General features: G+C 45.5%; 1 protein-coding gene across 4 annotated transcripts in view; it reads left to right on the top strand.

The window, feature by feature from the left end:
• CADPS (calcium dependent secretion activator) overlaps positions 1-23,858 on the top strand; it is a 147,048-nt gene that overhangs the window by 114,899 nt on the left and 8,291 nt on the right. For all 4 annotated transcript variants that reach the window (XM_031555608.1, XM_031555609.1, XM_031555610.1 and 1 more), the window contains 6 exons: positions 668-823; positions 4,038-4,185; positions 8,105-8,179; positions 9,094-9,177; positions 12,862-12,894; positions 15,486-15,593. In XM_031555608.1, coding sequence (XP_031411468.1) covers positions 668-823; positions 4,038-4,185; positions 8,105-8,179; positions 9,094-9,177; positions 12,862-12,894; positions 15,486-15,593 — 604 coding nt within the window. The remainder of the gene's footprint in view (positions 1-667; positions 824-4,037; positions 4,186-8,104; positions 8,180-9,093; positions 9,178-12,861; positions 12,895-15,485; positions 15,594-23,858) is intronic.

Here is a 23,858-nt window from a genome sequence, read left to right as displayed (position 1 = left end):
AAAAAAAAAGAAGAAAAGGAAAATCTGTTGTCCTATAGATGCCTTTGCAAGAGGCGGATCTGTGGAGAGGTGCAGCAGTCAATCCAGCCAAAAGTCCTGGCTTTGAGATGCCCAGCTCAATGGACTTACCCCCGTTCTGTTCCGGCTGTTAAGAGCTAACGCGTGTCCTCGCGCACCACTTGTTAGCACTGCCACTTCCCTGGAGCCAGGCCCTCAGCGGGCGGGACGAGGCCACCTAAAGATACGGTTTGGAGGGGGGAGGATTGCATGAGATCCCACATCTTAATAACTGCATACATTCCGGTATGGTAGTTATTACTGAGCGAGGATTTTCTACCACAGTTTCTGGCCTTAATTCTTAATAATCGCATACGTTAATGTGGTTATTAACTAAGGCTGATTTTTACCATACACACATTCTTCCTGTTGATATGTGTGACTCGGTGTTGTCTCACTCATCTGGTCTGGAGAGTTTTGTGAGTTATGACAGCAAGGTAGATTAGGCAACTGTATGGTAAAACTCAAAATCCTGATGGTGGAGATTGCCAGCGTTGTCCTGTGTATGAAACTACTGTCTGCTCCACACTTGTTGCAGGAATGGTCTCCACATCAGGTTACAGAGAGCCTGATGCCACCTATGACTTTTGTTCTCCTTTTGCCCTGCCAGCAACGGATCAGGCACCTCAGAAGATCTGTTCTGGAAACTGGATGCACTACAGACCTTCATCCGGGATTTGCACTGGCCTGAGGAGGAGTTTGGGAAACACTTGGAGCAGCGCTTGAAGCTTATGGCGAGTGACATGATCGAGTCCTGTGTGAAGAGGTACGTGTGCACACGAGCTAGACAGGAGCTCACAGGGAGCAGCACTTGGTTTTGTCTCACTATCAGTACTTTACTATGGCCCCAGCTCACCTCTGCCCAGCACCAGCTGAGCACAAAGGCACCCACTGCTGTGGGCTGCGGGCTCCACAAGCACGTCTGCTGTTGAGACTCTGCAGAGTGTGTATTCATATGGCAGTAATGAGTTGATCGTTGGACTGGATGATCTTAGTGGTCTTTTCCAACCTTAATTATTCTGTGATTCTGTATTCGCGAGAATACAGTAAGGCAGTGAACCACCCACACTTTCAAGCTTTACGGGCTGTTAACTTGTTGACTCATGAGAGGCTGAGTCTTTGTAAGTGCAGTTTGGTGTTAGTAGGGCTGAATGTTGAAGGCATAGCCCCTAGTAAGATCCCAGCTAGAAAACACAGATCCATGGGGGAAAAAAAAAGAAAAAAGAAAGAAAATAAAAAAGAAAAAGTGGTTCCTAAAAGGGTGATAGTGTAGCTTGGCACACAGGTTCACATCTGCTGTTGAAAGAATAAAGCCAGTGTATCATCAGCACGTTGCAGGATGCTCACCTGCAGATCTTCCAAAAGAGAGAGGTTTCTTTAAAAACCTTCAAACACACAGGCAGCTGTCATTCTGAAAACAAAATGTTACCGTTAAATTGTCAAACTTCCCACAGTAATTTATGTTCATTTGGTGTCAGAGCTGATTAGGCAGGAGGAAGAAATGAACTTTGCATTCCATCGCGCAAAAATTAATAGACAAAGAGACAGACCAAAGGCAAAACGAGTGCCAAATCCAGCTGGTACTGCTAATAATAGATGCAATGTGTGATGTGGCTGTTCTGTACCGCAGTTGCCTGGCCACTCTGCAAGCGTGAGCATGGGGTTTGTTGTTCACACATTCTCGCAGTCTGGATATCCAACGTCACCATAGGAGAAGGCATGGTTGGTCCCTGAGATGGAGGCAGGAGGCTCGCCTGCTGGCAGCAAGCAGCTCGAGGCCTGCTCTCACCCTTCTGAATGCAATGAGGTGGTCGTGGTGTCTTGATTTGAGCAAGCCACCATTCATTGCAGCAGCTGGTTTTAGTCCTTTGGCTGGCGTGAAAGCCAATCTTCAGTTGTCAGATCATTATTTAAGAGCAAATGCAGCGTTGTTTGTTCCTGTAAGCAGCAAATGTACTATTGGAGCCAACACAGGGCAGTTTCTGGGCTCTGCTCCTTTTGAAACTGAACTTGGCCCCCCAGGAGCTGTTCAAGGCCAGGTTGGATGTGGTCCTGGGCAACCAGATCTGGTGCCCGCTTGTTGGCAGCCCTACCCATGACACAGGGATAGAACTAGATGATATCAGAGATCATTTCCAACCCAAGCCATTCTATGATTCATGATAAAATGGGCAATTTTGCTGCATCTGCAGTGCAGCTGTAGCCATGATGATCTGCAGAAATAAGATCAGGTGAGATTGGCTGAGATAACTGGGAAAAATAAGCACATTTCCAGGTACATCTGAGGAAGGATTTTTGTGCTTGAGAGCTGGCTTTTTCCCAATTGCTCCAACTCTTCTACAAATAAGTTGCCCCTCTGCAAAAACCTGGCCCAGCTTGTAATGGTATGACTATATATAATGGTTCTGAGCGTAAGTAAGTAGGAATATGCTCATCTCTGCGAGGAGATGGAAAATCCCAGTCACTTTTGGTCCTTTCAGTAATTATCAAGATTCTAGTCCCCGAGTCCAGGCTAAATCTGGCACTGGTAATTAAATCAGTTCAAATGCCACTGCTGATGTAAACCAATATGCTGCTTTCCCTATTTATATCACCTGCAAACAGGGCCTGGCTAAGGTTTCTTTAGCAATTTCAGTTTGACACAACATTTTTCTTCGCGTCTGTCTCTGAACTGTTGAATGCCATGGAGGAGCCACCCCGCCTTCCACGTTTGGTTGTATTTCGGGGCTGTTAGGAAAGCAGCCCTTGCAAGGCAGAGCTCTTTTGCTAATACATCCAGGCAGCAGGACCTTCATACCAGTTCACATCTGATCCCAAGAACAGGAGTTTCACATTTGTAAACTAGTTTTCATTTGTGTAAACCTTGGGGGATCTTTCAAGATCAGAGTTATTCCTGAGCTGCAGATATTATTTGTTATTTCTAAATAGAAGCTTCTATGTTAATTTGTTGGCAGATTCTGTCTGATGTGATAATTGTTCCGTGCTAGGTTAGATTAGTGAAGCAGATACCTCTGGAATCTGCTGAGGGGCTCAAGAGAAAGATGAAGCAGTGCCCACCGTGCTGCAGGGATTCCTGATGCTGGTCACACACAGCTTGGTATTTTCATACACAGCACAGATCAAATTATGTAGTCTTTACTTCCAAAAAGCTGTATGTGGGCTCATGTATGTTCATCTGTACATAACTGTGTGTGTTAACTGAGACAGAGGAGGTTTAGGTTAAATATTAGGAGGAAGTTTTTCACGCAGAGGGTGGTGAGGCACTGGAACAGGTTGCCCAAGGAGGTTGTGGATGCCCCATCCCTGGAGGCATTCAAAGCCAGGCTGGATGTGGCTCTGGGCAGCCTGGTCTGGTGGTTGGCAACCCTGCACATAGAAGGGGTTTGAAACTAGATGATCATTGTGGTCTTTTTCAACCCAGAGCATTCTGTGATTCTATGATTCCATGATTCTATTCTCAAGGAGATCAGTTGGATGAACTTTGAGACACTTAGGAAATTTTGGCAAGCAAAGAAAGTCATACAGACCCAAAATCATAATGATCCAACAGTGTTCTTTCAGTCAAGCAGTGAAGAAGTTCCCATTTTTTGTAGTAGATATCATAAGGCAATAGTAGCTTCCTTTAATGCACCAGGCTTGCTGTTTGTGGTTGTAAATCAGCTAATGCATCCAAATGATAGGTGTACATTGACACTGCTGCTTGTAGCATCATCACACTGTTTATCAAGCATGAGAAAGTCATAGTGCCTCTGAAACCGTTGCACACTTTATAAATAGTGTGTATTCTGGGGAAAGTGTTTCTTTTTAAACTGGAAAATCACTTTTAGTAAAAGCACATTTGTAACGATTGTACTGTAACGCTCCCAGTAGCACTCAGCTTTCTGTTTTGTTGAACTCTTCTAAGCCTTGTGTTTCACATTGTTACTAGCTTCGGTATTTTAAAAAGAAACTGAAGCATCTTTTTCTGCTTTCCTTAACAGAACCAGGATTGCATTTGAAGTAAAACTGCAGAAAACCAGCCGATCAACAGATTTCCGAGTCCCTCAATCAATATGCACCATGTTTAATGTCATGGTAGATGCCAAAGCTCAGTCAACAAAGCTTTGCAGCATGGAAATGGGCCAGGAGGTAAAAATGCAGGTTCTTCTTTTCACAGCTTTTAAAGGCAATGTAATGAAATTTCCTATCTCCTGTTGTGCTGGGTTCAGAGATGTGTTATCAGTTGTGAATGTAGCCTTCCTTATAGAGTGTGCAGATGAATATGCAGGGCGTTGCTCTCAGATAAATCTGATAAATATCTACACTCAGAATCCCAGTCACTTAGGATTAATTTTTTCAAGGACTGTGGTGTGCATAAGGTACCTCTGAAGCTTGCTTAATGTGAGATGACCATATGTATTAAATGATTAACCCCATTTTGGAGCCAGGTATCAGCAACAGACTTCTATGTATGACTGTTTTCTGGACACAAGCACATGGAAAACAGCAGTGCCAAGTTGTTGCCGAGATTCTTGAATGGAAAAAGAAATAATAACTTACATAAGTAGACTGAAATTCCGTTGTGACTTCTGAATACAGGCTGTAATCAGCAAGCTTGGTGATTTCTGGGTTTTTAATGATTTGAGTTGTTAATGGGGACATTTTGGAAATCAAGCTAATTCCAGTAGCTTGAATGCAAGCTCATTGCATTCATAAAATCTCAAGGTGAAGTGTTTGCATAGCACAACTGCCTCCATTTGTAGCATGACCAGGCCCTCTCTGCGTTTTCCCCTGCTCAGTGTGATGCTCAGTGGTTGCAGATTTGCCTGAGCTGCTGCAGGATGTGTTGGGCATAGCAGCACTGAGCCTGTGGCAAGCAGCACTTACAGGGGTAAGAGGTTTTAACAGCAGAATTAAGAGACCTGCAAAGCAGATGTAAATTAGCAGTGCATAAGTTACCGTGTAGGGCTGCAGTATGGTGTACACTCTCCATTTTTCTTTTCTTCCTTTTAATGTGTGTTCCTACACCCCATCAGTTTGCTTTTCATTTTGGCTACCCCTGCCTCCTCTTCCTGAAGCTGCGGGTTGAGGTGCTTGTACAAAGGATGGGTCAAGGTTAAGGAACAGAGCTCTGCTTTTGGACAAAGGGGCAGAATGCCACCGCTGCTCTTCCAGTCCCAGTGGTAATGATGGAAGAGACTTTTTAGGGTTTTTAGGGAGATTTTGGCATGGAACAGCCTTCTGATTTTTCCTTGTTGGCACTGTACGTGGGCAGGCAGACTTGGTGCACTTTCTGCCCTCATTCTGGGGCTCCCTCCCACCCTGTGGCCTTTCTCTGAAGCCCACCTTCAGTTCTGCTCACTTTATCAGATATTTGAATGCATTTTGAGAGCATTACCCTGTGAAACAAACACCCATCATTTCATTTCCATTTCCTTGTCTCTAAAGGCAGCTGTTAAAACATTTGGTAAACATACTTTACCATCTTAAATATTTATTTTTCCTCTGAATTTTTAATACATCTAAGGGGATAAATGTATGTATTAAATGTTTCTCAGTTGGTCTAGTATGTTTCTATTTAATATCTAAGGTCAGATGGTCCTTAGAGAAATACAACGTACACACAATCTGTTACATGACAAGGCAAGATACTCATCACATAAAGTCAAGTTGAATCATTGTAGTGCGCTGATTACGGATTGTAATAATAGAGCTAATAGAAAGCCTCAATGAACTCTGCCAGCAGCTGTGGCTGTGGCTGCACTGAGCAAAGCAAACCACTTGGGTGATCTTTAACCTCAGGCATTTTCCTAGGTATTGCAGAGGGAAATGTTGTTAGGAAGGCTGGTTTAGGAGCCAGCCATCTCTGAATGCTGCGCTGGGCATCACTTTTCACTTGCTGGGACTGCCCCAGATTTTGTGTCCTAATGGGAAGGTGTGGTCAAAGCCCTTTGGACACTGCCTCAGTGTTTGCCTAGGGCACTCTCCGGCTATCAGAGCTGCATTTTTATTCCATCAGTGCTCTTATTTGCTTTTTAAGCATCCTCTTCTGGGAATGGAGGAGTGCAGACTGGTGCCATCACATTTCATCTGATCAGCTTGGTGCTAAGCCCTGCCTCCACCAGCCCTCTTCCACACTTCCTTCATTTCTCCTCCATCTCAGAGCCCTGGCAGCCCTTTGGCTGTCCTTGTTCTTTTCTTTGTCTCCTCCTCGCCTTCCCAATCTGACCACCTGCAGTTTCCTTCCTGAGGAGTCAGCCAAAAGTCTTCCACACACACACAAAATACAGTTCCAGAAGGAAAACATGGTGAGGAAGACAACCCCAGTACACACTCAGCTCCTATAGCATTTTCCTTAGCAAGTCCTGGCCTTGTGTGCTGAGGACATCATCAACTCTCACCCATATCCCACTCTTACCAGTCTCTCTCAACCTACAGCCAGGTCTCCAGCTGTGTCAGCTGTGCCAGGTCCACCTGCAAGCTGATAAGGCCTAACTATATCAAACACATCAATCATAGGTAACAGTGACTTCTACAAGGGACTCATGTTTGTCTTGACATTGAAATGGAATCTCCAAATGCAAACACTGCTTGTTGGTTTATGTTTAGGTGGGAGCAGCCTGCCCTGCCCCAGTGGGCATGTGGGCAGTACTGCAGACCTCTGCCCTGCTGTTGGACAGCCCATAGGGGACTGTCAGCAGATGGTTCATGTCCTGTTGTACTTGCTGCAAATACTACAGGAGGAATTTCTGACATTTCAGTGGAAGGTTTTGCTCACGTTTCGTTTTCCCTGCTAATTGTTTCTGTTGCTGTGCATGATGCTGTCATCGTAACCACATTTAAAAGGTCCTTTGTTGTGTTGTTGTTTTTTTTTAATTTGTTTTTTATTTATCTTCATATTTTCTTTCTCCTGTCTTTTGCACTTTTCTCTTTATTTCTGTCCCCAATCATCTGAAAAGTTTGCTAAAGAGTGGGTAAGTGTGTCTGACTTCTTTTCTTCATTCTAAATTCCCGTGTTAATGTGTTGTTGTCACAGAACGAAAAAAAAAAACAGTAGAGCAGTTCAGACTGCTGACAGACATTGAGACCAGCGTCTAGCATTTGTAAAGCCCTCACAGTCTTCGTTCCCAAAGTCTGATTAGTATTTAAAGCAGATTTGTCTCTTTCAATGTGATTTGATGTTAACATTTTAAAACAATATTAATGCCAAGTGGTAATGAATATAGTGACTAGCACCAATGCTTGAAATGTTTGACTGAAAAATCAAATGTTTTGTGTTGGAAAGCAGTCATAATCAGCATTTTCTCAGTCCATTGAAAATAAGAATATACTGTATGTTTTCACTAATTAAATCTTGTATTGGAAACAGGTCTTTTCTAAATTAGTAGAAGACTGTATTCTAGTACCTATTCTAGCCATATTGCAGCTGATTGCAGCAGAGCTCCCAAGCTGAGGAAGGTTTGGCTTGTGCAGAAATTGGGCTGCAGACAGACACAGAGCTGCTGCGAGCAGCGGCTGCGGTCACCAGTGCTGAGGTGAGCTGCAGGGCTGCTAATGCAAAGAGCTCTGCACTTGCTGCCATCTTTTGCATGAGAAAAAAAACTGGTCTCCATTTGCTGGGTTTCTTTAAAATCTGTTTTAGAGTCTCTGAGCATAGCATTTGGACAAGTGCTTTATTTTAACTTCGTACCTGCTGAACCTGACACATCACACTCCTTTGAGTGCTTTGCTGAAGTACCTTGGTGGTTCAGCCCATTGAAAACTCCCAGTCATGGCAAAGCCTCCCCTCCTTTGTGTGGCTGAGGTTCCTGGAGCTGCGGGCATGCAGAGGTGGGAAGGGTTGCCCATACTTCATAAACTGATGGAGGATTTGCCTGGATTCAAGGTCTCTAAGTGTAAATAAACGCAGGCCACTGTAGTAGAGCACATGAGAATCAGCAGCATAGTTCTTCAGGCTAATACTGCTGCAATGTTGTAGTTTGCCACAGGAAGAGACTGATGACCATAAAGCTCTTGCCTGTGATCAATGCTAATACTTTCCTCCACCTTTCCTTTTATTTTTCTTTAGCACCAGTACCATTCAAAAATAGATGAACTAATTGAGGAAACTGTCAAAGAAATGATAACACTCCTAGTGGCAAAGGTAACCTTCAGCTTCAGGTGAAGTGATTCACTGCTAACATTGCTTTTTAATATGTGTTTCCATTAAAATATGACACGTTAAGATGTTGAATTGGCTTCTTGTTTTTCACAGGAAAGATCATAAATCTCCCCACCCTTTCATGGTGAATCTTTGATGATTAGGAACTGCATGAGATGCATTACAGTGTTAGCAGGATTGGCATACTAGCCCAGAAGTGGTTTTAAAGAATGGAATTTCTATTTGTGGGGTACTAGCATCAGCCCATGCAGTTGGGTAGCACTGCTGTGTAGACATTGGGTGTCGCTCAGGGTGGTCACTGCCCCGATAATCACCAAAGGGACCCAAAATCACCGTATGCTTTCCTAAGAAAGTCATTTACAGGCAACAGTAGTGGGAAATGCATTCCCAAATGTCAGGTTTCATTGTTTGGAAATTGTGTTTTTTAATCAGACTCAGCTCCTCTAGATCGGCTGCCAGCATTTCCCAAGGAGTGTTGTGTAGGTCTGGTATGCCGTGATAACACACAGGGTGCTGGGAGGTAGGGAGGAAGATGGCAGGGTGTTTTTTCCTGTAGTCTCAAACTTTCTGAGAACAAGTCATCCCTATTATACAGTGGAGACCTTTAAACATATGCCAGTTGGATTCTTCCACAAGAACAGCCATCTAGCTGCATGCTTGACACTGTGTACTGGAGCAAGGACCACCAGCTTCTTCCCTGGGAGAGGCTGTGCTGGTTGCCACATGCCATGCTGCACCCACATCCCTTCCCCACGTCCCATGGCCTCATGCGTGAGGCCACGTTGTCCATCCCTTTGGCAATGCTGAGAGCTCCACTGCCTTCTCTGAAGCCAAAGCTGATTTATACACCCTTGTTCAATTATTGAAAATAATCACCGTGTTTTTTGTGTTTGTAGTTTGTCACCATTTTGGAAGGAGTCTTGGCCAAACTGTCTAGATACGATGAAGGAACTTTGTTTTCTTCTTTCCTGTCATTTACTGTAAGTACAGACAATGTCTTCCTTTCCTTGTTGTTTTTTTTTTCCTGAGCTGTAATCTCCTGCTCTCCCAGGACTAAATCAGCTACATAATAATTGTGCCATTCTGTGATATTTGGACACTGAAATTCTCACAGGAGCAGACAAACATTGTGCTCAGTACTTGGATACCTGAGAAGCATAGGGCATCATATTGTAGCAACATGTAAAGATAATGATCAGTTATCATTCAGGTTGGTGGAGTTCATTCTGTTGAGGAAGCACATGAAGCTGCACTATAAATCCAAATTCCCTAGTTAAAGAAGTTGCTTCATTGCCACCTTGCATGACAGGTGTGTTCCTTTCATTCTTCTAGCCGTAACAGTGAGCATTTTAAGAAACTAAATAAAGGAAATCTAGAGAGTGCCATTTTTCTTTCTAGAAAAGAGAGGGGAAAATACCCTAACCATAAGGTTATGGATTAGGTGCCTCTGATGTCATGTTTCTCCCCAGCACTGCATAAGCAATCCACAGCTCATCACGTTAGGTGTTTACTAGAAACATACTGGACAAAAATCCAGGCAAAACTGGCCTCAGTATCCTCAAGGACTTAGCAATCTGAACTGCATTCCAGAAAGGGTTTTGGACAGCTTTTTAAGGCAAACACATAGTAGATGATTTCCAAAGGTCTTCTGAATGTGCATGGATACAGAATTTACAAGAGCACTTGCCTTCTCTCATCTGGGCTCACAAAAGAGATTGCACTCAAATGCATGTGTGCGGGGTTGCTTGGAAAGTTGCACTGAAATTCTCATAGACCACCAGGTCTGTGAGACCTATATTGTGAGTCCACCACCTCCCTGGGCAGCCTGTTCCAATGTCTCACCACTCTTTCTGAGAATAATTTTTTCCTAATGTCCATCTGGAACATCCCCTGGCGCAACTGAAGGCCAATCACTTCGCGTCCTGTCAGTTACATGGGAGAAGAGGCTGATCCCCACCTCTCTTTGACCTCCTTTCAGGGAGTTGTGGAGAGCCATAATGTCTCTCCTGGGTCTCAGCAAGGAGTAAGAGGCACTGCAGAGGAGCAGGGGGCTTCTTGCTGGGCAGGGAACATCTCTCACTTGGTCCCAGTGTTTACTGGGTGCGCTGGGCAAGGAGAGGCTGAGGGACAGCCTTGACCTCTTCAGCAGTGTGCTTGAGAAGCCTGTGCTGAGCAGCACCACTCCCTGCAACTCTCTGTGTTTGGTTTTTCCAGTGCTAAATACAGAAATTCTCTCTTGTTACAGCATGCTTGCACCACCTCCCACGTTTTCCATGTCTGAACAAATACAACAAAGTGTTATGGTCCAAGCCACTGAGATCTAGGAAGCATTAGTCTCCCACCCCCTTCTCCTGACTTCTTTCAGCGCGTGTTTTCCAGGCTCTCGGCAAGTGGCATGTAACCAGGGGTCTTGTGACAGACAGTTTTATCACCTAGTAGGCTCTCCTCATTTCCAATTCTTGCCTCGAAATTTGAGATAAAATTAATGCATCTGTTGTCCTAATAAATTCTCACTAGCCACTTCCCCTTGCAGAGCACTTTGAGAGGAAAATACCCTTCTAAATTTGGCCAGACTTTTTTTTCTTTAAATTTTATTTCTGTTTGTCACCACATTCAAGTGCATCTCAGCAGCAGCCCAGGCCCTGGATGGGTGTCTGCATGTGAAGCTCCACTGAGTCACAGGAATGACAGCTGCTAAAATTTCCTTTAATCTGGATGGCCTCCGTAGGCGGAGAATTACACCTACGGTAATTAAAACTAAAGACTGCATATTACCCGAGGGAGACAGAAGTAAAAGATCTTATTTTTGTTCTGCACAAAAATTGTATGGTAAACTGAGACGTTTCATGGCAAAGTCACATCATTTGTGAAAAACGGCAGCCTAGCAAAAATCACACAACATCCGGCAGTTTGGAAATCTCACTGAATGTAGCCAAATCTGAGTTTAAAGAAAAACAAGTAATTATTCTGATTAAAGGGGAGTGGGCAGGAGAAGAAGCTCAGTTTTGTTGTGGGTGGAGGGGGGGGATGGCAGGAAGTTGCCTGAGCTATTCTCGCTGCCTTTTGGCTTGGGGGAAGGAGAGGCGGTGGCACTGGGCTGGGCCCAGCAGCCCTCCGATCCAGGTTGCTGCCCCAGGAGGGAGCAGTGAGGATAAATGCAGCTCTGGGGCAAGGTGCCCAGGCAGCTGCTGGGATCAGGGATACCTGTGAGTGAGATGAGCTCATCTTTGAAGGAAGCCAGCGCTTGGCATAGGTTTTAGAGAATCATTAAAGTTGGAAAAGACCTCTGAGATCAGATAGTCCAACCACCAACCCATCATCACCATGTCCATTAAACCATATCCCTAGTGCCACATCTACCCTTTTCTTGAAAACCTCCAGGGATGGTGACTCCACCAGCTCCCTGTTTTGCCACTTGCTTGGCAACACATGGCTGGGACTTGCCCCGTACCCCTCCAGCCTTCTCTGCCCCCAGGAGCCAGCACTGGGGACGACCCCATAGCCCCTCCTGCCCTGCATGCACCTGCTGCCCAGGCACTGCGAGTGCTTGCAGCGTTCACCTCAGCAATTACCACCAGTCTGGTCTTTTGTATCGCCTCATTGTGCTTAATTATGCACCCCCCACACACACCATATGAGTACTTCCACCCACTCTCACATTCTGTCTCACACATACATTCATTCTCTCATTCGGGACACATAATTTATTCATCCCAAGATGCAACTGTGTGCGTGTTATATTTAGGCTGTTTTAATGGTAGCTTTAGAAATATTTAAAAGCAGGTGAGCTTTTACACCCAAACAAAGATGGCCGGCAATGCTTACCCTAATTAAAAGCAGAAGCGTTGTGGAAAATCCCAGCTAGACACTTTCTAGACACAGTGCCTTATGCTGCATTGGTAAGAGGGTCTCTCTGGCCAGCTGGGAGCTGCTCAGTTGGAAAAGTTGGACCTGGCCTTCAGGGCCACCCTACCACATGTGCCGGGCAACAGGCAACCACATTTGGGGTCTGAAAGGCTCACAAGGACACCTCAGAGTGCACGATCCTCCCTGCAGTACTCTCCAGAAAACAGCATCTTTAAAAAGGGCAGAAAAAAGGTCATCGGGTATCGTCGTGCTGCTGACAGTGGTGAGGAGGCTGAGGGGCTTTGGGTGCTGTTCTGGTGCACGATGTGAATGTGCTGTCCTGATGCCAAAGCACCCCAGGTGGTGCAAGGTGGGATGCACACGGGCACAGTGCTCATGTTGGAGCCTATGGCTGTGTAAAGAGACACGGTGCTCACTGGGGCCACCCCTGCACCCTTGGGCACAGCTCCCACGGGGACGGGCACAGCTCGGAGTCATACATGATGCTGAGTGTGGAACGAGGCCACCCCAGGACAATAACAGTGTGTCCTGGTGAGCCCCATCTTCTGCTCGCTTAAGGAGAGGAGGGAGAAGCACAACGCCCACATTCATCTGTTGCTATTAGAGCCTGTAGAGCAGCGAAGGTATGTGTCCCAGTGACAAAAACACCGCTATTCCCTATTATTTTAGGTGGGAAACATATTTTTTTCCCCCTCCTGAGTATTGTCCTGAGCCTTTGCCTACAGAGCTATTGCAGCTTCTCAAAGGAAAAGCCTGAAAGCATACTGATGGTGACTCTGTTCTTGTTCCTTTTACAGGTGAAGGCTGCTTCCAAATACGTGGATGTACCCGTAAGCACAATTTAAACAACTTGCTTAGTAATTTGCTTTGTACTTTGTTTTATGGCATGTGTAGCAACCCACATTGCACATTAACAGCCAAGGTTGAACCATCGGCCCTCACACTTCTAACATTTGAACTGGAAAAAATGTCACCACTTACCTTCTTACAGAGACCTTTGAAGCTTTTTAGGCACTCCTTTGCAGATGGTGTCAAAAAGGTACCACCATTATGCAATTGGCTTGAATCACATTAAAAATTAAAAAAAAAGTTGAAAATAAAAACAGGAGCAGTGCATTCTGTTAATTCTTCATTTGGACTTGTGCAAATACAAAAAAATTTCCAAACAAAAAGGTCCAGATATGTTAGAACTGAGCCAACAGACGTCTAACACATTAGCTAGTCTATTTTATTTTTGTTCTTCTAATTGTTGGTTTATTTCTCTCTTTTAAGAAAAAAAAAGACTTTATTATTACTTTTGGAAAATGGTGAACTAGCAACATGTGTTTGAGAAATTGTTAATGAAAATAATTTTTTCCTTTTTTTCCTGTAACTGGTACAGAAAAATTATATGTCATCAGCTCTAATTAGACCTTGATTGATAAGGCAGAGAGACCTTAAAGTTCTTGGAGCACTTACTTGCCAGAAACATACAGTTAAATGAAGTTGAAGTATCATTTGTGAATGTTGGATGGAATAGGGAGTCACTGTTATGTTATAGGCAGAGAGGTGATTACAAATGAAAAAGATTAGTCCTTAATATAGCACACAAATCCTGCATTCAGTCCGGTCGGTGGACATCAGAAGTGACTCAGTTGAATTTGGTGGCCTGCACGTGTAGTGAGCAGACATCTCATGGATGCAATTTTGCTGCATGTTCTCATATGACAACGTGACAAATTTATTGGGCAGGCTGCATCTTTTGCACTGTTTCTCCTGAGATAGATAGATAGACTTTTCCAGTGAAATACTGCACATTTAGTCCAGCATGGAGAGGACAGGCTCTGGAACATCAAGAGCTCTTGTTTGCTTTGAGATATCCCAGCACAGAGATCTGCATATTATTCTCTTTGAGCAGTAGAAATAAGTTACTGAGAGCTTTGGAGAAAGGGTGTACAATCAATGAACGTACAGCTGTTACAGTTATGAGGTATACCAGGGAGCTTGGCTATGTAGTTATTACACCAAAGCAGAAAAGATAGGACACTTACCCATATCCTGGGCTCACTTATGAAACTCCAGCAGAGCAGATCTCCAGAGAGATCCTTTTCCCCAGCAGTCAGCTTTAAATGGGTCTAGGAGAGGTGCAGCCAGGCTCCACCCCTTCCTGCAGCACAGGTGAATTGCCTTCACCTGTGCTCCCATAGCTGACTCATTGCTCACCTCAGGTGATCAATCAGAGGTTCAGGCCGTGATTCAGCAGATCCCATACAGAAGGGCACAGAATTCATTTTTCCTGTCCTAGCAAATGTGGAGATTCTTTATTTGACACTCTTTGTCAGTCAAGCGCATTTTAGTATTAGTCACCATGAGTCTGAGCACAGAACTGTTCTTTCGGGGCACCCAACATAGGAGATGATGTCAAGTCCATGTGGTCTCTCCCACACCGATGGCTGTCTCTCCCACTTGCTCACTTGAATGTTTACATTGGTTCTGACGAAATCAGCAGCCAACCCCACACAACTCCCAGCCCACCGCCAGCCAGCACCGCGGTGCTGCTTCAGGTCCCTGCTGCAGGGGAAAGAGGAGAAATGGCTTGGTTAAGCAGATACCCACCAGTTAAATCTAGCTCGGCAGGCACTGCTGCTAGTGCCCAACACAAAGCAATGCCTTCAGTGCCACCTTGCACGATCAGCCTGCTGAAAATTGCTTGAAAGTGTAACACTTGACTACTGCCACGTTTGTTTGTCCTCATTGTTTTTCAAATTAATACCTTGTCATTGTTTCAGTAGGTGTTAAGAAATGTTACTAGCTTCCCAAGGGCTGAGCGCTGGCCCTTCGCTTGATAATTGTTTGCTTTGTATTAAAAAACTCCCTTCCTACTGCTTTCCAAACTGTCCTCATTTTCACCCTGGAAATTACACAGATGTGTTAACTAACTTCAATTTGCAGCGGCTGACAATCGTATCTTGCACAGAAACGATACTCTGTGATCTGAGGTAAATCACAGTAATGGAAACTAATGACACTAGTTATTAACAAACTTGCAATGTGCCATGGAAATTTAAGATTTTGTGGCAGCTCTTGTAATGAGTCGTGTTACAGTATTTTAATGGCTTTCCTTTGAGGTAAGTTGGATTTCAATATATCAAGCAATGTGAACTCAGGATTATTATTTTTTTAAAGCATTTTCCCCTCCAACGGTATCAGTTCCCACTTTCTTTAGGGAAATGCTCTCATCCCTGTCTGGTGTCATTGCATGGCTCTGTGCTGGGCATGGGCACGCTGTCCCCGTCCCCATCACAGCAGGTAAGGAAGGGGTGATTTGCACGAGGACGGCGGGAGAGAGATGGAGGAAGAGAGGCAGTGCTGAGGGTATGCGGAGGAGCTGCTCCTGTGATGTATTCATGGTTTTTTCTCTCTCTCTTCTCTCCCCATGCAGAAACCAGGGATGGATGTTGCTGATGCCTATGTGACATTTGTCCGCCACTCTCAGGATGTCCTGCGTGATAAGGTCAATGAGGAGATGTATATAGAAAGGTTATTTGATGTAAGTAAATGCCTTCTCCTCCTTGGACACCAAGCAGGAGAGACCCAAAATGTGACAAAATAAGACAGGAGGATAAGTCACATTTTGAGAAAGTTTATTGGTTATAGCTTTAAAAAATAAATAAATCCTTCCTTTCTTTCTGACTAAGGCTCGTATCTGCTCTCTGCCTGCTTTAAATCTCTACTCTAGTGTACTGTGTCTTGGTCTGTCTGTGCCTGGATTTCAAGGGAACAGCATCTTCTAAGAGAGCCCCGACTATATTTAAGCTTGTGGAGAATCTCTCTCTGTAACGGCACATTTCGGTCATTGTTCTCAGTGTGAAAATTGGAGCTCATTTGCTGAGGATCATCTATCTCCTGTGCACAACTCACAGTGTCTGTCACTGACGAGCTCTCCAAAACTGGCAGCAAATCGTGTGTATACCAAATTTTCATTTAAAAGGTAACCAGCACACTCCTGGTTGGGAGTGGACATTCTGGAGCTCCACGATATGGTTCCTGGCACTAGAGGTCAGGTTCAGACACATTTTCCATGGTCTCAACAGCGTGGCAGGAGGCTGACCCAGTTGTTCGAGTTTTTTTATTGCACGGGATAAATGCATTGGCCTGTGAGAGAACAGTGACCTGTGATGCCCATTTGTTTGGTTTTGGATGCATGTTAACCAATGTATGTTTCTGCTGCTACTGTTGTGTTACAGCCTTTCTGTCCTCGTAGCTGTTCTAGAGCAAAGGTTTTCTGCTAATGGCCAGCCTGTAGCCTTAGTGTCTCAGTCTCTTCTAGGGTATTTGTCCATACAGCGATTTCTGTTTGAAGCAGCTTCTGTTCCCCTCTCCTCCCTCCTCTCAGCAGTGCCATCTCCAGCTCCCGGCTCTGGCACTGTAACAATCTGACTTGCTTTCTCTACTCGCTCGTTTGCTTCCTCAGTGTGTAGGGAAAGCTGCTTTCCTTCCAGCCAACCTCCTCCTTTACTCGATATCTCTCTTTCTGCGCATTTTCTTTCCCTTGGAAACCTCTTCCTCCTTCTTAATTCCCTTTCTTTCTTTCCCCCTTACCCTCCCAGATTAAAATGGAACTTATCTCTCATGTCAAATGTTTTATCACATTATATCAAGTGGCATGAATTAGAGTCAAATAATCTTACTGTGTACATCTACTAGCATGACCCATATCCACTGAGAGCGCCTCATTCATGCACGGAGCACGCTGCTGCTGCTGGCCCCGCACAGAGCACAGCCCATCGAGCAGGCACGGGGAGGAAAAAACAAACCACAAAAACAAAAGCCTGTCGCTTCCATCTGCAGCAGGCCTGTGAGTGCACTGCTCGCTTGTGGGGAATTGCATTCCACGAGCAGTTAGATTTCCAGAGCTCATCTGGACTGTTCTTTTCAATGCCCACACTGCCTTTTCCCTCATCGTTTCCCTGTGATTCACAGTTGGTGTGTTTATACCCTTTGGGCCATTATTTCCAATTTTCCAAAAGCTGTAATTAGCACAAATATTGATTTCAGTTTGATCCGTTCGTACTTAGTTTTACCAAGCCGTGTTTTAAACAAATTAACAGTGACAACAGAAAAAAGAGCAGCTACCTTGGTGGAAAGCAAGAAGTGCAAAATCTTTCCGTTCTCCCCTGCTTCCCACAAATCTTCCCTGCTCCCGTTGGAGGGCGGTAACCTCAAGTGGGACGTGGTGCTGTGTGTTGTACCCACGCGATGTGCTGGGGGGCTGAGGTTGGCATGGAGGCAGGGGACACAGTTAGCACGGAGCCCAGCCCAGCCCTGGTCCTCAGGCTCCGCTGGTCTTGTTTCTCAGAGCAGTGGTAGTGAGCTGTCCTTTTCTTAAGATAAAAAAAAGGTCTTTGTGGCGCTGAATTGGATTTGGGTCTCACTTTGTTCTCGCTCCCTTCAGTGCAGCTGTGGAGCAGTGCTCGTAGTGTGGGGGTTCCTCTGAGCAGCGAGATTATGAACACATTGGAGGCTGTCTCCTCAATGAGTTCAGTGCTCGCTCCAACCAGGTGAGCCTTGCTTTGGGCCGCCGGGCAGCAGTGTGGTGCCAGTGGCAAGTAAACCTCTCTGGCTGCAGAGAAACTGCAGGGCTCAGTTACTTTTCTGTGCCATTAAAAAAAGACTTCTGTCTTTTTTTGGCTTTGAGCAGCATTGCATGGAGTGAGGTTGCCTCCTGCACGCTCAGTGAGATTTGCAGCCCTGTGTTGTTCCCAGTCGCCCCATTTCCCCGCAGCCCTGCCCAGTGTTTTCGTTCATTTCCCTCTTTGTTTCCTCCCCATAGCAGAGGTTGCAGAGTGCCGTGTCCCAACCGAAGGTGGGTTAATCCATGGCTTTGGGCATTTTATACCATTTCTTAGTTCCAAAGCCAACTCTCCCTACACCACTCCCTCTGTACTGCAGTACAGGACTGTACTCTTCAGGGGATATTGCTGTTTGTGGGAGATTATTGCAATATTTCTGTGTGGTCTGTGCATTAATCCTCTTCATTCTGTAAATTAGTCAGGGTTGGGTGTTGTTTTTTTTTTCCCCAAAATAGAGTCATCGTCTTAATTTTAAAAATCTGTATTCTTGGGATCATTGAACGAACAGATTGATCGTGGAGTTCTGCTGGTAATCAAAACCTAACTAGCTTTTTGGCAGTGCTGTTTACTGCAGAGTAACATGACTTATTTACTTGGCCTGGCTCACTAATTTGATAACATTTAAAGCTAAAACACTGTAATAAGGCCCCGTTGGTACAGAGCACTGGTAGCAGAGGAGTTTAAGAATAGAACTGTGGCATGCAGCCCTTCCCTGAGGTTCTGTGTGCTTTAGGACTGAGCCGCTGCGATGCTTCGCAGCAGCACAGAGATCTCAATCTCGGTTTGGTGCTGACAGAGAGTCCAAAACTGCATCTTTTTTCCCGTAGAGATGTGGACACTGAACTGCAGAATGGGAGTGTTTAAGGGTGATTTGGAGTCTTTGACCAATCACAGAATTCAGCTCCCCTTTAGCTCTGGGCACTCACGTGTGGTAGGATCAGATTTTGTGCACCCACAGTTTTCTCTGAAGGCAGCAGGAGTCGTGCTTGCAAGGGCTGTGCTGTAGTGGAAGTTGCTTATACATGTGCACGTGTGTGCGCCCTTAGGTACGCACAGCACAGATTTCAACCCGCCGGCATATATGTGCTGCAGAGGATGAATGACTGAAAAGTAGATAGTGTGGGTGCCAACCTCATCAGTTGGTACACACAGCTGTGACACAGAGCAGGAGCACTCCCTGCCCGGCCGCGGGTGAGCATCATGTAGACAAAAGGCTCCGAGCGCCGGCGAGCCGCCCGCCATCCTCCACTTCCAGCATCCCGCCGCAGTCTCTAAATAGCGCAGATGGCATTTTTCTCTCTGATGATTAATGCAATATCTTAACAAAAAAAAAAAAAAAAAAAAAACAACCAACAAAAACATGCTTTTGATATGAGAGATCAAAACACCAAGAGAAGCTTCTAAGGACCTAAAAAAAAATTAATTTATTTTTTTCCTCCTTGTACTTCTTGAAGACACCAGCCTGAGTAGAAGATAAGGATTAAGGCAGATATGCTTAGTGCCGCTTCATCTGCTTAAATCTAGCAGTCCCTGAGATCAGTGATTAAAAAGCCATCTCTGACTTTGATGAAATCCACTGCCATGGTAATTCTGTGCCTCTGATAGCTTTCTTATGGGCCCACGTCTGCCTAAACCGGACATGGAAAACATTTCACTGGAGATGATACGTGGATTATATGGGTCAATTATACACTTAATCTGCCTTCTGGGGATTAAGCGTGCATGGATTGACCCTGCGTATTTGGCTTGTCCTTGGCAGTTATCAGATCAGGAAGGTTGCCTTTACCAAGAAGTCTGGTAAGCACTTAATCACGTAGTGATACCATGCGGGAGGCAGCAGCGTTGCCCGGTGCAGAGGCACTTCTACCACTTCACTGTCACCGTGTTCTGCTTGCTGGAAGGTCTGTGACATCAGACAGAGCATTTCCCATAAAACTTGAGCATGAGCCCCCCCGTGTCTGCAGGGCAAAGGTGATTTCTTATCTTGGTGTCAGTGTGGCATCAGCAGGATCTGGGCCTCAGTCTGTCCATGCCCAGCACAGTGCAGAAGGGACAACCGCAGAAGTCCTCTGCAGTAGCAAATCACCAGGCAGGGCCAGCAGGGGAACAGCCTCAGTCTCAGGCCAGCGTCCATCCCCAGGACTTAAGCAGGGGCAGAGCTTTGCTCCGCTCTGCAGGTTCTGCAGGCAGCAGTGCTGTCCTGGTGTCACACCTCCTGGGGAAGAGCACCTGCCTTTCCAGTCAAGAGCGCAGCAGTAGCATCAGGCTGATGGCTCAGGACTGTCCACTGGGAGCTGGCTGCCGAGTGCCAGGGGTGGTGAGCAGGAAGGATGCAGGGAACTGTGAGTCTTCCTAAAATCAGAGCTCTGGACTTCAGCATGATTCCTGCTTGGATGTGCAGTTCCCATTTGGATGCTGGCAGCTCCTTCGAGCAGCGCTTGCAGGACCGTGGCATTTCTTCCCAGTCAGCCGTACGCAGTGCAACCAAATGCCAGAACAGAGCCCTCCTCACCCCCCCATCCCCTCCCGATCTCGCACCCAGCAGTCAGGCCGTGAGTCAGTGCTGCTACTCGCCGTGCATTAGATTACTCATAGGAGTTCGGGTTGCAGGATCAGGGAAGAACGGATGCAGGGCTCAGCTCTCATCCCATTGCTGCCTGCAGCTGCACGCAGTGTGTTCCCCAGGACAGACAGCATCCCGCTCCCTCCCACGCAGCGAGACTGCTCATTAGGGCACAGACTCTCTCCCACTCCTGTCCTGATATGGCCTCCACTGAGCTGTTTCTTCTGCATTGCTTTTTGCCTGTCTTTTTTTCTCCCAAGAACGAGTTGTGCTATGAAGGCAGTTGGGCAGCTCTACCCCCAGACGTGCTTTTTGTCCTCTGTGGATCTGCAGAGCCCAGGACACTGCCTTGGACCCACACCTGCACCACTGGGAGAGAAAGGGACATAATGGTGATGTCCATTATCCATGTGGGGACAAATCCCCTTTGCTGGAGGATGCACCCTTTCCTTTGGGAGCCCTTTCCATTCCCCACACCTGGATGAGAGGAGCTGAGTCCTGTCCCATCCCATTCCCACCCCTGAGCCCTATGGGCACGTGCAGAGAGCGGCCTTGCGTCTTTTTGCTCTTGTCCTCCCATGGAGTGTTCATTTCAGTAGGCTCTGTTTAATTTATTTTAGGGAGACTCTTAATAAAATAAGTCCTAGATCTGTCACTGGATTTTACATGCTCATAAGGTTTTTTTTTCCTCCTAAATGTCTTTATCAGAACAGCTTTTCATGTTCCAGTAGACATTTGGTTGAAGACAGTTAATTTGATTTCTTTTCCAGAGGAGATTTTCCATTAATCATTCTAAGCAGGCAGCCTGATTGCTCTGTTGCTCCAAGGTCAGTGCTGCCCTGATCCATGCGGCACTTTGAGGGCAGTGTTTGTTTTGGGGTGTGGGATTGTGTGCTCCCCCATAGCAGTGAGTGGCCCCAACAGGAGTAGGGCAAGAGGAGCACTAAAGGCAATGATCCCAGAGCTGCCATAGGGAGTGTATAGACTGTGGTGGACTCAGCTTCACTTCCCCATAGCCCGCTTTGGGATGGTTTCCAATTCAATCTAATAAGAAGTGCAATTAAAACATTCCTTAGCATGCATTGTTGGGCTGCACCTCATCGATCAGCCTTGCATCAGGATTGCATTGCATCCGTGAGGCTCTGTGATTGGGACAGGAAAAAAGCAGCGCTCTGTGTGGATACGGTGTTATACCCAGCTTCCTTATATAGGAACTCAAATTTTAGCATGTCAACTTCATTTCTTTTTAGAAAAAAAAAATAAATAGAAATAAGCAGGGAATATTTTAGAGGTTAAAAAAAAAGCGTTTGAGAACAGGCAATCGGTACAGAAGTGGTTGTGTGTTGCTTTAGCAGCTTTCATGCAGAAGCTCTTTCATTTAGGAGTTGTGTGCTGAGCACCCAAATATAGCTGCCCCATCCTCAGAAGGCACCACAGGGCCGACCCTGGCCCCATGGTCACCCTGGGGCAGTGCCAGTCTGGGTGTCTGCGGGCAGTGGGGGAGCACAGGTGCCATCTGTACTGCAAGAAGCGTGCAGCACGTCGGGGTGCCCAGCTCTGCTTTCATTCTGAATTTCCCTCTGTTTGAAGGCAGAGCTCTTACACCATGCAAAGTGTGTTTCTTTCTCTGTGTGTGTGTGTGTGTGTGTGTGTGTATGCGTGGTTTATTTTTGGGAAGAAAGGAAAAAAAAAAAAAATAATGTAATTCGGTGATGCCATTTGCATCCTAGACAGATGATGAGTTGCTCTGGCTAGCAGCTTAACCCTATTATGCAACGCTGGGACTGTGACATTATTAAATAATACTAATTAATCAAATAATAACTCCCTCGTATAGCTGCATCGTCAGTGTGAATGAAACCTCCCTGTTAAAGGATTGGGCATAGAGAGAAAGGCAGTGGGAACTGCAGTGCTGAGGACACTGCCTGCACCCACAGCAGTGGTGTCATGGAGATGGACAGGGGTGTTGGGACAGAGGGGGGGGTCTGTAGGGTTGAAAAAGATGTATGGCTGCTTATTTAGTGTGCTTGTGACTGAGGGACCCCAGGCACAGGCGTGAGGTTTTTAGAGAAGAAATGCTATTTTAAAAAGAAAAAAAAAAAAAGATATTGAGGTTTCTAGGGATTTTTATCTACTGGTTGGCGCTCTACTCGAGCTCTATGGATTGAATGTAGGGATTAATAGAGCTTTGGCTGAGCATCAGGATGTGCACTGCTACCATAAGGACCGACTGCCCCACCACTGAGTGCTGTGAGAGCAGGGGATGGGGGCGTTCTCACATCCCAAACTCTCACCTGTGTGGACAAGTTCAATTTGCACAGTGCTGTCTGTTACCAAAATTTAGATTTATCTTCTGAAAGAAAAGGTAGATGAGTTTAAGGGAAAAGTACCTTTCTGATACCAAAAAGAGGGCTGCCCAGAGACCTCTCAGCGCTTTGCGTCTGTGTTCTGTAGAGCTGTAGGAAAGACGTACCCTTCAGTGTGGTTTCACATACCTAAAGAGTGTGTGCACGTAAGGAATCCCATGTGATGGAAAAGCAACCCAAGGATCTGCCTGGTGAGCAGCAGGAAGGGAGCACTCGGGTTCCTCTTTGCAGATCCCGTTCTGTTGTTTCATGGTCTTTGGCAATAGCGAGAGAGCATCTGATCCATACAATATTGGTGCGTATCCAATTGTTGGTGAACATCAGAAGTTTTGAAACACGGTTGTGAGAGAGGAATATCAGCTTAAGCCTGAAAGGCTAAAAAGCGGCGAGCCCCACACGTAAATGCCATTATGCACTTAATGAGGCAGGGCTTAAAAAAAATCAGCCACACAAGTTGGTTTTATCAAAGAAAATGTATAAATAACAACCGGTGATTCAAACTGCCTCACAAAGGGAGTAGCGGGGAAGGGAAGCGAGCACTTCACTTGTGGCATTCAGATAATAGTATTTACTACACTAATCTTTTTGGCTTAGCGATTGACAATCAATATATGATTATCAACAAGCGCAAACGCAAACAAAAAGCTTCCATTCCTTTTCTAACCTCGTCCCCTAAGTCTCTTAAATTTAATTAAAAGCGGACAGCCCTCCTTGCAGTACAAATTAGAGCTAAAATCATATTAAATATTTGTTCTGCCGGGAAACAAAAGTGTCAGCTTGTGCTACCGGGTTTGGCTGCTTTTTTTTTTCCCCTTTTTCCTTTTTTTTTTTTATTCTACAGAGGGGAAAAAAAAATCCCAGCTCCTCAAAGTTAAAATAAAGTCTCTCTCCCTCCCCGTCTCCCAAGACTACTGTCTATAACATGTTGTTCCTTATAGAAAGTGGGATATGGTGGCATTTGCTTGATTAACTTGCTCGACAAAAGTGACAGCTGCTGTGGGTGCATGTAGCTAAGCTGCACAGCGCAGTTCCGCCTTTGTACATCTGTCAGCAAAAAAGGAGGAATAAAGAGTGAAAAGAGACAAATTGGTCCCAAAAGGCAATCCATTCAACTCAGGAGGTTTGCTCTATTCAAGCACTCGCTGGGAATCTCAAGTGCTAGGTAGCTTATTCAATTTCATTCATTCTTTAGAATGAGCCCACAAGTGTTTAATTTCTTATTCTGTTGAATAAAAAGGGGGAGCTTTTTTTTT

The sequence above is a fragment of the Meleagris gallopavo genome, chromosome 14 (genome assembly GCF_000146605.3).
Source record: "Meleagris gallopavo isolate NT-WF06-2002-E0010 breed Aviagen turkey brand Nicholas breeding stock chromosome 14, Turkey_5.1, whole genome shotgun sequence".
NCBI classification, from domain to species: domain Eukaryota; kingdom Metazoa; phylum Chordata; class Aves; order Galliformes; family Phasianidae; genus Meleagris; species Meleagris gallopavo.
The sequence above is the reverse complement of the archived record's forward strand: the minus strand, read 5'-3'. Positions and strand labels throughout refer to the sequence as shown.